The following is a 13,246-nucleotide window of genomic DNA, read 5'->3' as shown; positions in this document are numbered from 1 at the left end:
TCATAGTGACTAGATAGTGTAAGGAAGAATTAGGATTCAGGCCTGCTTTAGGCCAACAGCTGGGTGAAAGAGACCAGCAGCAGGTCCTCTGGTTGTAATGGCTTACGTCTATTGAGTGCTTACTTATCTGGGCAAGTATATAGTTTATATGAATCATCTCATTTAATTCTCACAACTCTCTTGAAATAGGTATTATGATTCCTGAGGGGAGGGTCAGAGAGATTGAGCTGCCCAGCCTCACCCTAGAACAAGTGGTGAGTGGAATTCAAATCTAAATCAGTGTGATGCCAAAGGCCATGCTCTTTAATCATCGCTATCTGTCACACTTTGATGTTGGTGTGATCATATTAGTATGCAACTAAAGCCCAACACTTTTTCACTTTTGTAGAAAACATGGGAGGATTATCTGGCCTTTTTTTTTTTTTTTTCTTTTAAGGAAACCAAATGCAAAATTATTGTTCACCCATAAAGAGGCACTGCACAGCAAGTTATCTCCTTCTATGGTGGAGTTATTTCTTTTCTTGATTGCCTGCTACTGGTCCTCTAGATTTTAAATTGAACATCAGACTGTTCAAAAGAGTTTGCCCTTGGTGACATCTCCAGGCATCAAGATTTAGCTGCAGCATAATATTAACTTAGAATTTAAAATTATCAACTCTTAGGCAGGAGAATCACATTTTCCCCTGGTCTTCAAATGCACGGTAAACTCATCCAGCAAGGATGTTAACTGATCAGATCACTTTTATTTTTTTTTTGGCTGTGCCTCGGGGCTTGCAAGATCTTTGTTCCCTGACCAGTGATTGAACCCAGCCCTCGGCAGTGAAAGCGCCAAGTCCTAACCACTGGACTGCCAGGGAATTCCCTCAGATCACTTATAACACGAACTGGTTAATATCCTACTTTCCAGCTTTGTGATTCCAAAAATAGACTAGGCTGATAGCTCTAAACTTGGTTTCAGGAAAACAGGCTATAGCTCCCTCCTTTGAGCACAGGGACTTGATTAAGAAAGAATTAAATAGTTTCAAGTGTTTTGAGTGTAACAGAAAAGAGCACGTTGCTTGTATCTACAGAGATTGTGTGGGCCTTTGAGGTCCCATGCCCTTTTCAGGCATGAAGAGGTATTGAAGCCATGTCTAACTATCAGGGATCTAATACCATCTTATGTCAGCTTTGCCTTTCAATTTCTCAGCTTCTGTGGGTGGTCTATTATTTAATCCCTTATAATGCTGAATGTACACCCAAGAAACCTAAGCTATATTCTGACCCTTATAATTCTTTATTCCTTGGCTATGTTCCCTGTTTCCAGCACAGCTGATATTCACACTGACCTCTGATGTAATGGCACCTTACACTTTCCTGGGCCTTATAAAGCAAAATGCTCTTTGGGCACCAATGATGTCAGTAGAGATCAGCAAACTGGAGGACAGCAGTCTAGGACATGAACCTTTTGAAATGCAAAGACTGATGGGCTAGCTGCCTTTGGATTTTGGTATCTCAACAAAGATTAATTTCTTAGACTTTGAGACTTCCTTAGAATAGAATCTAAAGACATAAGGAGCATATTGATATCAAAAAAGTTCTTAGAACATCTTTTATATATGAGTGATCAAATGGAGACACTGAAAAAATTGTGTGTTTGTGTAGAGATGGTACAGCAGGAGACTTCATTTAGCAGGGTGGTGAATGAGAAGTTTACAAGGTGCCAACAAAAGAAAAGATATTCATGAAAACTGAATAGAAATTGCCATTCCTCCGCATTGTTAAAGCTTCATGAAAGACGTGGTGAGCAGGATAGTTTGTATCAGTGATGAACGGAGACAGTGTATAGTGTCTAAAGGTGTGGTTTTGAAGTCTGTGTGCTTGAGATCAAATCCTGGCTCCACAGCTCCTAAACTGTGTGCCCTTGGCCAGGTCGCTTACTATGCCTCGGTTTCCTAATCCATAAAAAGAGGACGAGAAAAATATATCTCCTCGATAGTTTTGTGAGTGTAAGATGATAAATGTAAAATGTAAAACATTCAGCATAGTAAGTTTCTTGTAGTAAGGGCTCCAGTATTACCCCACAAATGACCATTCACATACAGAGCACTTCCTCAAGACTCTAAATTCCTGCAGTAGACTGCCATTCCTGGCGTCAGCTTCTTCAGTTGTAAAGCGATGGAGCTAGTCTAGATGAGTGGTTCAGATATTCAAGATGTCATGGACCAGGGGAAAATAAGTATTATAGGGGTGTCAACTTTTATTTTGCCAACTGAGGAGATTTTTAAATGAAGACTGTCACCTAACATCACCACCTTTTCATTTTTATAATCTTTTTAGAAAGTGAGAAGGCCACTAGCTCAGATTCAAAGATGGTACTTTAAAAAGCCCACTATGTTATTTTTCTCATTTCTCCATGGACTGTAAAAACTTGGTCCTTAATCAGAGTCCCACATTAAAAATTCTATTATTTCAAGTTTATCTTTTAAAAATTAAGTACTATATTGTTAATCAAATTTCATTTTGGATAAGTATTAAAATGAACTACTCAGTTGGCCTAAAAGCAGGATCAAGGGTTGGAATTAAAACCTTTCAAGCTATTTCCTGGCTAAATGGAGATTCTAAAGTAGATGTAATTCATAGTACTGGAAAGCAATACTGAAAAATTCCTTGAAACCTAGGGATACGCTAAACATGCTTAGAAAAGAAGGGAGGAAGCCTTCTAGCCCTAGGAAACAGGATAGAATGAAATCTGAGTTAGGTTCTGGTCTGCATTTAGTGACCAAAAGCAAAAGCTTCATTCCCATGACTGAGAACTGCCTCTGAACAGAAGAAGGGGGAAAAAACCCCAAAAACAAAAAAACTGAATGGAGGAGGCTCGGTATATTTTAGTTTGCACTGACTGAAGCATGATTTCATTTTGATATTTTTTTCCCAGTGGTGCAAGGCAGTGTATCACCACCCCTTAACAAAACAAAACAAAACCTACCCAGGGAGCATTGGTCTAGCAGCTAGCAAGTTCTTGTTCTGGAACATTCGCAGAGGAAGTGGCCAGCATGACACCTCTACTTTACCCTATACTACAGTACTACTGTTTTAATTCACTTGAAGAGAAAACATTCTATAAAGAAAGCAGAAAGAAAGACAAAAGGAAAGGAATACAGAGACAAACATACAGTTGGTATGTTCAGACCACATCCCTATGGTCTTTATAATCAAAGAATTTTATAGCTTTAAGAGAACTATTGAGGAAACTAGGGGCCTGTGGGTTAAATAACTTGTCCAAATACCTACAGCAAGTTAATGACAGAGCTAAGATTCCCCAGGCCTTCTGTATCCCAGTCTAGTTTTTGACTTCCAAACCAATGGTTTTCAACCATGGTTATACCTGAGAATTATCTGGAGCTTTTAGAAGTCTCTATACCCAGACTACAACCCAAACTAACTAAATCAGAATCTTGTGGCACGGTCACCTAGGTATCAGTATTTTTTTAGTTTCTAATGTGAAGCCATGGTTAAGAACCACTGCCCTAAACCATGGTGCCCTAAAGGTGGACAAAGCACAGTCAAGGAGGATTCTGTGAACAGGTTTGTTAGGACCACTTAGCAGAACCTCTTGGTGACTACTACAAATTCCAGGCCACTGAAATTCTAGGCCAAGGTCATATTTGCTACCCATGACTACTATTACCACCACCATTGGATAACATAGAACAGAACTATGGTGGCTTCATTTTACACAAACTGAAAGGTTTCGTGTTTTTTTTGTTTGTTTGGTAGTTTTTTACAGTCAAGACTTTTTTCTTGCCTGGAATGTTACAAATGATGTATTCAAGTCCAACTGTAATTTAGAGCTGAAGGGGCAGTGATTGTATAACCAAGGAATTACCTCTGAAGCTGCTGCTTGGGCCACTGTGACGCCCCAGTAGCTCTATCCTGTTCCTCAAGGAAAGGACCTATTCCACCCCTAAACCAATCCTCACCTGATCTCCAGTCTTCTTGCAGGTCTCAGTTTTTCTCTGGACAGCACATTACCCAATATCTACTGCATTAGGATGTTAACCATAAAAACTTACTACAAAAGCTTTTCAAATGTTTATTTGTCTTATGTGGGTGGAATGCTGCAAGAGTGCAAAGAAACTTATGCATTTAGCCCTGTTTCCCTGCTGTTCACATTAGTTTAGTAAAAGAAGATTAAGTAACATTAAAGGGAATGGAAGAAATAAGTATAAATATATCCAGGGTAGTGAGATCCTCTGATTCACTAAAGGATGAACTGAAATTGTTGGCCCAGTTCACATTTATGTGAGAGCCTAGAGAAATTACTTTCCCTTTAACTTCCCTACACTTGTGAAAAAGGGGAGTGGACAACATTTATGTTACAAGACAGCAATCTTTTATTGAAACATTTTTTGTCTAAAACTATGCATGGAGAGATTAATCTCTTGTTCATAAATTAGGATAAGTCTAACATCACTATTCCAAACCAGTATTATTTACAAAAAAGAACCTTTTCTTTGCTTTATCGCCAAGTTCACAGGACTAAATTTTAAACCAACTTCAGTCTAGCTTTTAAAATCTTCCTGCCATCAAATGCCCAGCAAACCTTATCAGGGTAGGGGGCAGCCTTTTGATGGCAACATTCATCATTCACCAGGAATGCAGAACCACAACTAAGCAACAACAACAGAAGATTAAATCATTCCAAACAATTCCTATTTGCTCTCCAGAAGAATGCTTTGTCTAATTCTCCCCTTCTATACAGACAGGTGGGAGAGGAACCCCACAGAGAATCATGTTAATTAAATTAAACTCTTCAAAAAGTGAACAAGATGGTTTAGTGTATATATGGATAAACTGCAGTCGATGACACTAGCAGATAATAAACTTAAACCCAGATTAACACACACCCCAACAGCTGGCCAGCTCAAATAGTTACTTCTGATTTAATCTGGATCACATGTGCAATTTTTTATTCTCTAGTTAAATACATTGCCAAAATCTTTCAAAGCATATAGGGGGCAGGCTTCTTAGAAATTCAAACTAAAATATTAAATAATAAAAATTGCTGGCTTATTATACAGTTTCTGACAGACTCCAATATGCTGGGTGACAGAAAGTAATTCTATCTCAGTTGCTAGTAAAAAGGTAAATCTTGTATGTACATAGAAAGACAATATTACAAGACTATATAGTGTTACCTACCAAAACAAGAATATCTAGAATGTAATTTTCAGTAAACACTTGGGACGAAGGGCAATCAGAATATAAGAGAAAGCAAAATCCACATAAATTAATTCTTAATTTGAGAAATCAATAAAATGTACACATAAATTGATAAATACTGTCTCCATAGGTCACTAATTCCAAGGACTAGTTAGTAGTTAGTTTCTAACTAAATTATTACAGGACATTCTGGTGTATTCTGTCTTCTTGTGATCAGTTTGTTCTGGCAAGACTCCAGCAAGCACTTGCCCTTGAAAACAGCTCAGCAGGAGAAGGCTCGGAGGCAATCACTTCATTTATTAACTAGCCACAAAATAAGTCCCAAGATTACAATAATCACTGACAGCACAAGCACCAGGATACAGATCTTCTTGCGAGATTTTTTCTGAGGAGAGAAATATGTAAAGAAGACACTCATGAAACAAGTAAAAAATGTTTCAGTCTAAGACTCCAAGAGTGCTTCATCAATCTGCCTCCTGGTAATTCAAAATTAACTCTATCCATGTATGACTATGCGGACACCTTCTCAAAAATCTCAAGTTACCAGTGCTAGGCAGCAGCGCAAGTTCTAATTCCAGGCTCCCAAATACAATTTTGCAAAGGAACTGTTTATACCTATGTTGCTAGGCATTATTTGCAATAAAATAAGTTATCTGTACATGTGTATTTTAATAAAGGTTTTATACCTAGTATAAAATTTTATGTTCACTGTAAAAAATACACACAAGCAGAAGAGAAAATAATCACCCACAGATAATAAAACAGTTGACATTTTGATTGTATTTCCTTCTGATCTTTTATCCATGCATATTGTTATCTGACATAATTGGGACCATACTGTATGATGTTTGATGTTTTTATCACTTAATATTTTAGCATAAAAATTTTGATGTTATAAACTCTTCATAAACATCTCCTTTAATTCCCACGTAACACTGAGTGGATGTATATAATTTACTTAATTGTTCCTTTACTGTTGGATATTAAAGTCATCACTCAGCTTTAAAAGGAAACACTATTATTAAATATGTATTTCTTTAAGAACAGTCCAGGTGAAATACAGCTATCTTAGGAACGTGGTAACTGACTGAATGCTATTTATTTCTAAAAAGCCATGCAACACCAAATTGAGGAGAAATGAGAGGGACCTCATTCACAATATTTGTAAACTGAGGTAAAGACCCAGATAAAAGTCATAAAACTAGAGTTTCAACTCATATGTAGAAAAATATCACTTTACAGAAAGTGGAACGATTAACCCCTATTTATTCATACGAAATGACCCCAAAATGATAAGCCCCTATTAATTCATAAATAGCAGTCGGAGTTGATTCTTTGTCCATCCTCTGTGGCAACAGTCAACATAAAGTATCTGCAAAGTTCTACTTTGTACCTATTACTATCCTAATTGAAACAAACTTCAGCTGTTTAGGTTATAAACTTAGCCTTATACCAGATTAGGTATCACGCTAGCTTACGTGGTTAGCTTTGTAGCTAAGAGGCTTCTATGTCAGTTTATTCAAAGTTTGATGCCTTTTTGTAGATCTCTCTGCAAAGAAAAATACTAAAAATGGAGCTGGGACTGCAATTATGACTACCTGTCTCCAGCTTAAGTCTAAGCAAAAGGCTGCAGCTGTTCTCAATGTGTCAGTATAATGTGATGGCCCATAAAGTCTACAGCACACAGTGACTTTCTTTAGTACCTGCTTTTACCTGATAGTAAGCAGCTCGCTGTAACTGATCAGTGGCTCTTTCTACATGCACCTCTGAGCTTTCCACATTGGCTTCTATGCTGTCTGCAAAAAAGAAGGGCAGTGGATGTTTTACCACACTCAGATGTCTCAAGACTGCAAACTGAAGAGAATTATGATGCTATGGGTCCTGGTTCACCACCATCACTCCAACTATCCAGGCATGAAATCAAAAGTTACTAACTCCATAAGAGAATAGCCCTATTCTTTGGAAATAAATACTGGGGTGGAGGGTTATGAAGTATATAACTCACCCACAAATGGTTCAGAAAAAAAATCAGGTATATACATAGATTGAGAAAGAGTGAGCACAAGTAAAAAGCAAGTGGGGTAGAACGTTAACAAGAGGTAAATCTGGGTAAAGTTTATAAAGGAGTTCCTTATTTTTTATTTATTTAATTTATTTATTTTTGGCTGTGTTGGGTCTTCATTGCTGCGCACAGGCTTTCCCTAATTGTGGCGAGCGAGGGCTACTCTTCGTTGCACCAGCTTCTCACTGCGGTGGCTTCTCTTGTTGCGGAGCAGGGGCTCTAGGTGCGTGGGCTTCAGTAGTTGTGGCACGTCGGCTCAGTAGTCGTGGCTCGTGGGCTCAGTAGTTGTGGCTCGCGGGCTCTAGCGCACAGGCTCAATAGCTGTGGCGCACGGGCTTAGTTGCTCCACAGCATGTGGGATCTTCCCAAACCAGGGCTCGAACCCATGTCCCCTGCATTGGCAGGTGGATTCTTAACCACTGAGCCACCAGGGAAGCCCAAGGAGTTCCTTATTATTTTCATTTTTGCAACTTTTTATGAACTTGAAACTATATCCAAATAAAAAGCTTAAAAAAAAAAGGGTTTCTGAGCCCATAGTTGTGCAAGTTTCTGGAGATAAAAACTGGGAAGCTGACAGCTAATATTTCCCTAAACAGCCAAAGACTTACCAAGAGGCTATGGCAAGTGAATGGAGCTGACTATTCACGGAAGCCTCATTTTAACTTACACATTTGACAACATAAGAAAATTGCTAAGAAAATGAATTTAATGATTTTTAAATGGTATTCCAAAATTCCTAAGACACATCTTACTGACTTCTTTGCACACAAATACTGTCAACTCCCCTTCATGTTAAAGGTATCAATAATACATACCAATGAGGTCACCCTGGTCATGGATCATCACTGCCAAATCCTTAAATATCTGATTGACATCCAAAATATCCGCCTAAGGAACACAAAAAAACAATTAACGTTAAGCAACATGTTAGAAGATTCATTTCCTCTACTTACCTAAAGCTTTGTCTAGTAACATAACACATGTGTTTTTAAAGCTTATAAATCATGTTTTCTCCATAAACAGAAAATGGAAAAAAAAGTTAATTATTAACATTTACTAAATGACTACTATGTGCCAAGTACTATACCAGGTAGGTAATTAAAAGCACAGTCTCTTGGAGCCTGACTGTCAGCTACAGAGGACTGTTAATCCTCCAGTCTTGTCCAACCTTAAATTAAGAACTTCTCTGCACCTCCCCTCTAAAATGTGGACAATGGCAGTACCCATCTCATAGGGTTTTCAGAAGTGCTAAATAAGAAGTTCTTAGAACTGTGAAATAACCACTTCATAAGGGTCAGGTATTATTAACTATTACTTAACTGGTCCTCATGACAACCCAATGAGACATGTATTATCCCCATTCTACAGAAGAGAAAATCACGGCTCAAAGAGGTTTAATGACTTGTCCCAAGGTCTCACAGCTAGCAAGTGGCAGAACTGAGAATTAAAAGTTCATGATCTTTTGTTACTATGCCTCCTTGATACTTGAATTAATCATTCAGTAACTCTATGAACTAAGTATCTTTGAGGATAATGAGGCTCAGAGAGGTTATGTAACTTGTCTAGTCATACAACTCGTCAGTGAGGAAACTAAGCATTGCAGCCAGGATTATATCCCTAAAGCCCACGCTCTTTCAATTGTAGTGTACTGCCTCTCAGAATGCTATAATAAAAAATGATGCCTTCAAAGCAATGACTTCCTAATCATAACTTGCAAGAATAGTTCTTGCCAGAACCTCAATTACTTGCTAAGAGTCTACTATAGTTGGGAGAGTCTGCTAATTGCTGTGAATATAAAAGGGCTTAATAATAGCTAAGGGGGGGGGGGGGGGGGGGGGGGGGGGATCAGTATACAATAAGATAAATAAGAAGAAAGGGTGTTACACGGTAAATGACTAATAAATGGTATAGGAAGTCTAGCAGAGGAGGAAGACTATGGCAGAAGAGGTAGGACTTGAGTTGTGCCTTACAGCAAAAGAGAAGCCATATACACAGAAAGGTAACTGGGTTAAAGAACAAACAGCCCAGTTTGGCTATAACATAAGGTGTGATATTGTGATTCATAATAAGAAATATATATTTGGTCGTTGTCCCATTCCCAGCACAGAGCTTCTAAAAACCTTAGAATTTTCTAAGTGATAAAAGAGATAAAGATGTCTTTCTTCATTCATAACAAGCCCCTTTCAACCACTCCTAAGTTTATGTTAATGGCCTGACTTTTGGAAAACCCGTAAGGATAGGGGCTGGTTGCCAGGGGAACCAACTTGGTGATTAGATGGTTGGAACTTTCAGCCCCAATTCTGACCTCTGGGGAGGGGAGGAGGGCTCAAGGTTAAATCAACCACCAAGGGCCAATTATTTAATCAATCATGCCCATGTAACCACAGGGTTCAGAGAGCTTCTTGGTTGGTGAACACGTGGAGATTTGGGGAGGGTGCGCAGGGAGAGGGCACGGAAGCTCTGTACCCCTTCCCACATACTTTGCCCCATACATCTCTTCCATATGGCTGTTCCTGAGCTGTATCCTTTTATAATAAACCGGTAATCTAGTGAGTAAACTGTTTTCTTGAGTTCTGTGAGCAGCTCTAGCAAATTAATCGAACCCAAGGACGGGGTCGTGAGAACCTCCAGTTTCCAGCCTGTCAGTCAGAAGCACAGGTGATGACCTGCATTTGCGAGTGGCATCTGAAGTCACAGGGAGGGGGGTCAGTCTTGTGGGATCTGAGGCTAACTCCAGGGAGATAGTGTCAGAATTGAGTTGAATTGTAGGACATCCCGATAGTGTGGCAGAACTGCTTGATGTGGAAAAAAGCCCACACATTTGGGGGCCAGAAGTGTCAGAAGTGTAGTGTGAGAGTAGAAGAGACACACAGAAGTGTGATGCTTCACCATTAGAATGGGGTTTGTATGTTAGATGCAGGAAATGACTGGATATGAAAATCCAGCCCCGGCTAAGGAATTTGGCCTTAATTCTGTTGAATGTGAAGTGCCCATTACACTCTTGACATCTACTACATTACATTCTTCTCCTTAGCTCCATATATCTCACTCTACTCCCTGCTATAGCAGGATTTCTCATGTTAAAGAACCAAGTCAATGATTAGTAGCAATAGGTGAAACAGAGAAAAGACATGACATTTTTGAAGGTAATAATCAAACTTGAGGATGAACTGTCCCATCAAAAAACAGACACTGATGGGCTCTAGGGCAGTGGGGCTCAACCTTGACTGCACATTGTAATCACCTGCGAAGTTTGTAAGGAAAACCGTGTCCACGGCCAGGGCCTCTTGTGGATGTTTGCCCATTTTTAATCTATGAAAAATAGGAAAATCATATAGTCCAAACATAGTAATTGGTAGTGGAGGAGGAGAGCTGGGGAATTAAAAAAAAATATCCAAGTGATTCTGAAGTGCAGTCATGGTTCAGAACCACTGCCACAGATGAAGGTCAAGGAGGAGCTCAAAGTTTCTCCTCTCTACAACCCTCCCCTCCCCACTGCCCCCGGGGATGGCAGTCTTCTATCTCCATGGAGGAGAAAAGTACTCAGGTTTAAGGATATCTTACTGGTCACTGTGCAAGATTAAAGTTGGGAACTCAGGTAAGAGAGGCCTCGAGACCGCTCTCTCAACCCCCACCTCAAAAACTCTTCCTATTTCTCTGACTCACTGACGTGATATCCAAAACTTGGGAGTGGACTTTGGGACACACAAAAATGGAGCAAACCTTTTTGGCCTATCTTTATTCTGGGCTATTCAGACTAAGCAAAGGGCTCTCCATAGAGCCCTACCTAAACCTAGAGGTTGGCATTGAGGTTTCGGGACAAAGTCTTAATGAGCGATAAAATATTTGTTGGCCTTGCTCTGTTCTCTATGCATAGTCTCATGGAGACCATATAAGATATAGTAACTGAGGAGAGGATTCGGGTATTCTCAGGTGCCATGGCCAATACCAACATAAAGAGTAGTTCAAATTCTCCATGATTACACTGAGACATAATATGTCTCATTAGACATACAACAACTCATTTCATCCTTTTTCATAATCACTGTGAGAAAAACCAGGTGAATTAAGAGATTGCATCTACATTGAGTCAAACAAAAAACATGACTTGGCTCTCACCTCCAGCTGCCGAATTGCCGTTTCCCTCTCTTTAATAAGTTCCAAATCCTGTTCAGTGATGGCCACCTCATCCTCCTGGCTCTGCATCTGGTTCCACTCCTCATGGCTGCAGGGAGACAAGCACACTAGTTGATTCCTCCTCTCTAAGGTGTACATAGGACATATCTGCATCACCTCTGCTGCCAGCAGAGCCTGCCCAAAGACAGTACCAGGGCTCCAACTCCTCTGGTATCAATACAAGTGTCGGAGGCCACATTCTTCATATCCAGAGGCAAAGAGTTGGTAACACCAAGAAAACAAAGTCTCAGCTTTCATGGGCAAAACTAAGAGGAAGCAGAATTATGAGGGATGGGACTCCTTGCTGTTTCCCTTCGGGGGTACACTCTACAATCTTGCTAGGACTTGCTAGACAGAAGTGGGCAGAGATTTGAAATCAACAAAGTACAGTGGCCCATTCTCTCCCAGGGCACTCTCAAAGTGCAAGCTGTGTTGGTATCTCGGGTACTAGACAGGTGGAGGAGAGCAGGTTAAGTGACCTGTCAGTGCTTCACCAATTAGTCCGATAGAATCACATCCCCTGGTTTTTGAGAATCTCTTTGAGGTTATGCTTTAGGTTAAATGTCTCTTAACAGAAAACCAAAGTAAAAAGCTAGTGAAATGTTATAACTCTTCTTTTCAGGTACCATATTTAAAAGAAACGCATACGACATCTTATACTAGAAATGAAACACTTTGAAAATTCAGTATTAAGCATTTTCCAACAGTACACATAAATCACAAATCATCTCCACAATATTTAAAGAATTTCCTCCATGTGCTGGACATACAAAACTGAGTAAGACAGCACCCCAGGCCTTTGAGGTGCTCACAGTATAGTGGGGGGGAGATAGATACATACCTATAAGAAAACATTTTATGTTCTCAACTAATACCATCAGTACATTTTTATGGAATTAGTTAATTCAGTTTGGAGAAGTTAAGAAAGGAGATGTTTTTCAGATACAAATTGTTTGCTTTTTCTTTTAATACTCCTAGAAGGATGAGTTGCCTCCATTTTAGGGATGAGTAAACAGAGACCCAAGAACTTTGAAGAATTTAAATCTGAATTAGAGGTAAAATTATTTAGACCTCCAAATCCATAGATTTGGGGGTTCATACTTATTCTTATTGAGCCACGCCCTCTCCTCAACACACCGACATCAGAGATTTCTTGAAAGTTTTTTATTCACTTTGAAATTATTCCTTCCATAATTCAAAGATCTTGGAAAAGCCCACAGTTTTGACTTTTTTATTTGATGGATTATAAATTACCTACTCCAAGGCTCCCTTTCTTTTTCCTCCTTTTTTTCTCATTGATTTTTAAAATTAAAAGTAAGTACAAAGTATAAAATCCCATCTCGACTCTCTACATTAGAATAATTCCTTTACCTGTCAAATGAAACGAGCTGTTCCTCCCTTTGCCTCTCCTCCACCTAGAAAGCAGATGGCATTATTGCTGCTGTTATCCAGAAACACGTCACAGACAGACAGACACACACACAATGACTTCCGTTAGCTACAGTATAAAGAAGTAACATCCCTTGGCTCCAACAGACTCTGTAAGATGACACAGGACTCTGGCAATCTGACTGGACCAGGAAATGGGTGTGAAGTAGTTGAAAGCAAATCTGCATTCCATTTGGACTCAGAACAGAAACCATACTAAATAGGATGGAGAAAACATGGATAGGAGAAAGGGATAAAAATTAATAATAATGATAACCTATCTTAAAATTTGGAGGCAGGTGGATTAAGGGAAAGAGTTGAAAACTTGCAAGGAAACAAATTTTCAGAACATGTGAAGATTTTTTTTAATGGACA

The 13,246-nt window shown here is 39.3% G+C and overlaps 1 protein-coding gene across 1 annotated transcript in view; it reads right to left on the bottom strand.

Annotated features, from left to right (window-relative positions):
• Nucleotides 1-4,352: 4,352 nt before the first annotated feature.
• The window catches only part of STX12 (syntaxin 12), a 33,992-nt gene continuing 25,098 nt past the window's right edge, over nt 4,353-13,246 (bottom strand). Inside the window, exons 5-9 of the mRNA XM_036867121.1 lie at nt 12,815-12,858; nt 11,387-11,492; nt 8,083-8,155; nt 6,919-7,001; nt 4,353-5,590 (exon numbers count right to left, since the gene is read on the bottom strand). Of these exons, the coding sequence (XP_036723016.1) occupies nt 5,498-5,590; nt 6,919-7,001; nt 8,083-8,155; nt 11,387-11,492; nt 12,815-12,858 (399 nt within the window). The 3' untranslated portion in view covers nt 4,353-5,497. The remainder of the gene's footprint in view (nt 5,591-6,918; nt 7,002-8,082; nt 8,156-11,386; nt 11,493-12,814; nt 12,859-13,246) is intronic.

The sequence above is a fragment of the Balaenoptera musculus genome, chromosome 1 (assembly GCF_009873245.2).
Source record: "Balaenoptera musculus isolate JJ_BM4_2016_0621 chromosome 1, mBalMus1.pri.v3, whole genome shotgun sequence".
Taxonomy (NCBI): domain Eukaryota; kingdom Metazoa; phylum Chordata; class Mammalia; order Artiodactyla; family Balaenopteridae; genus Balaenoptera; species Balaenoptera musculus.
The sequence above is the reverse complement of the archived record's forward strand: the minus strand, read 5'-3'. Positions and strand labels throughout refer to the sequence as shown.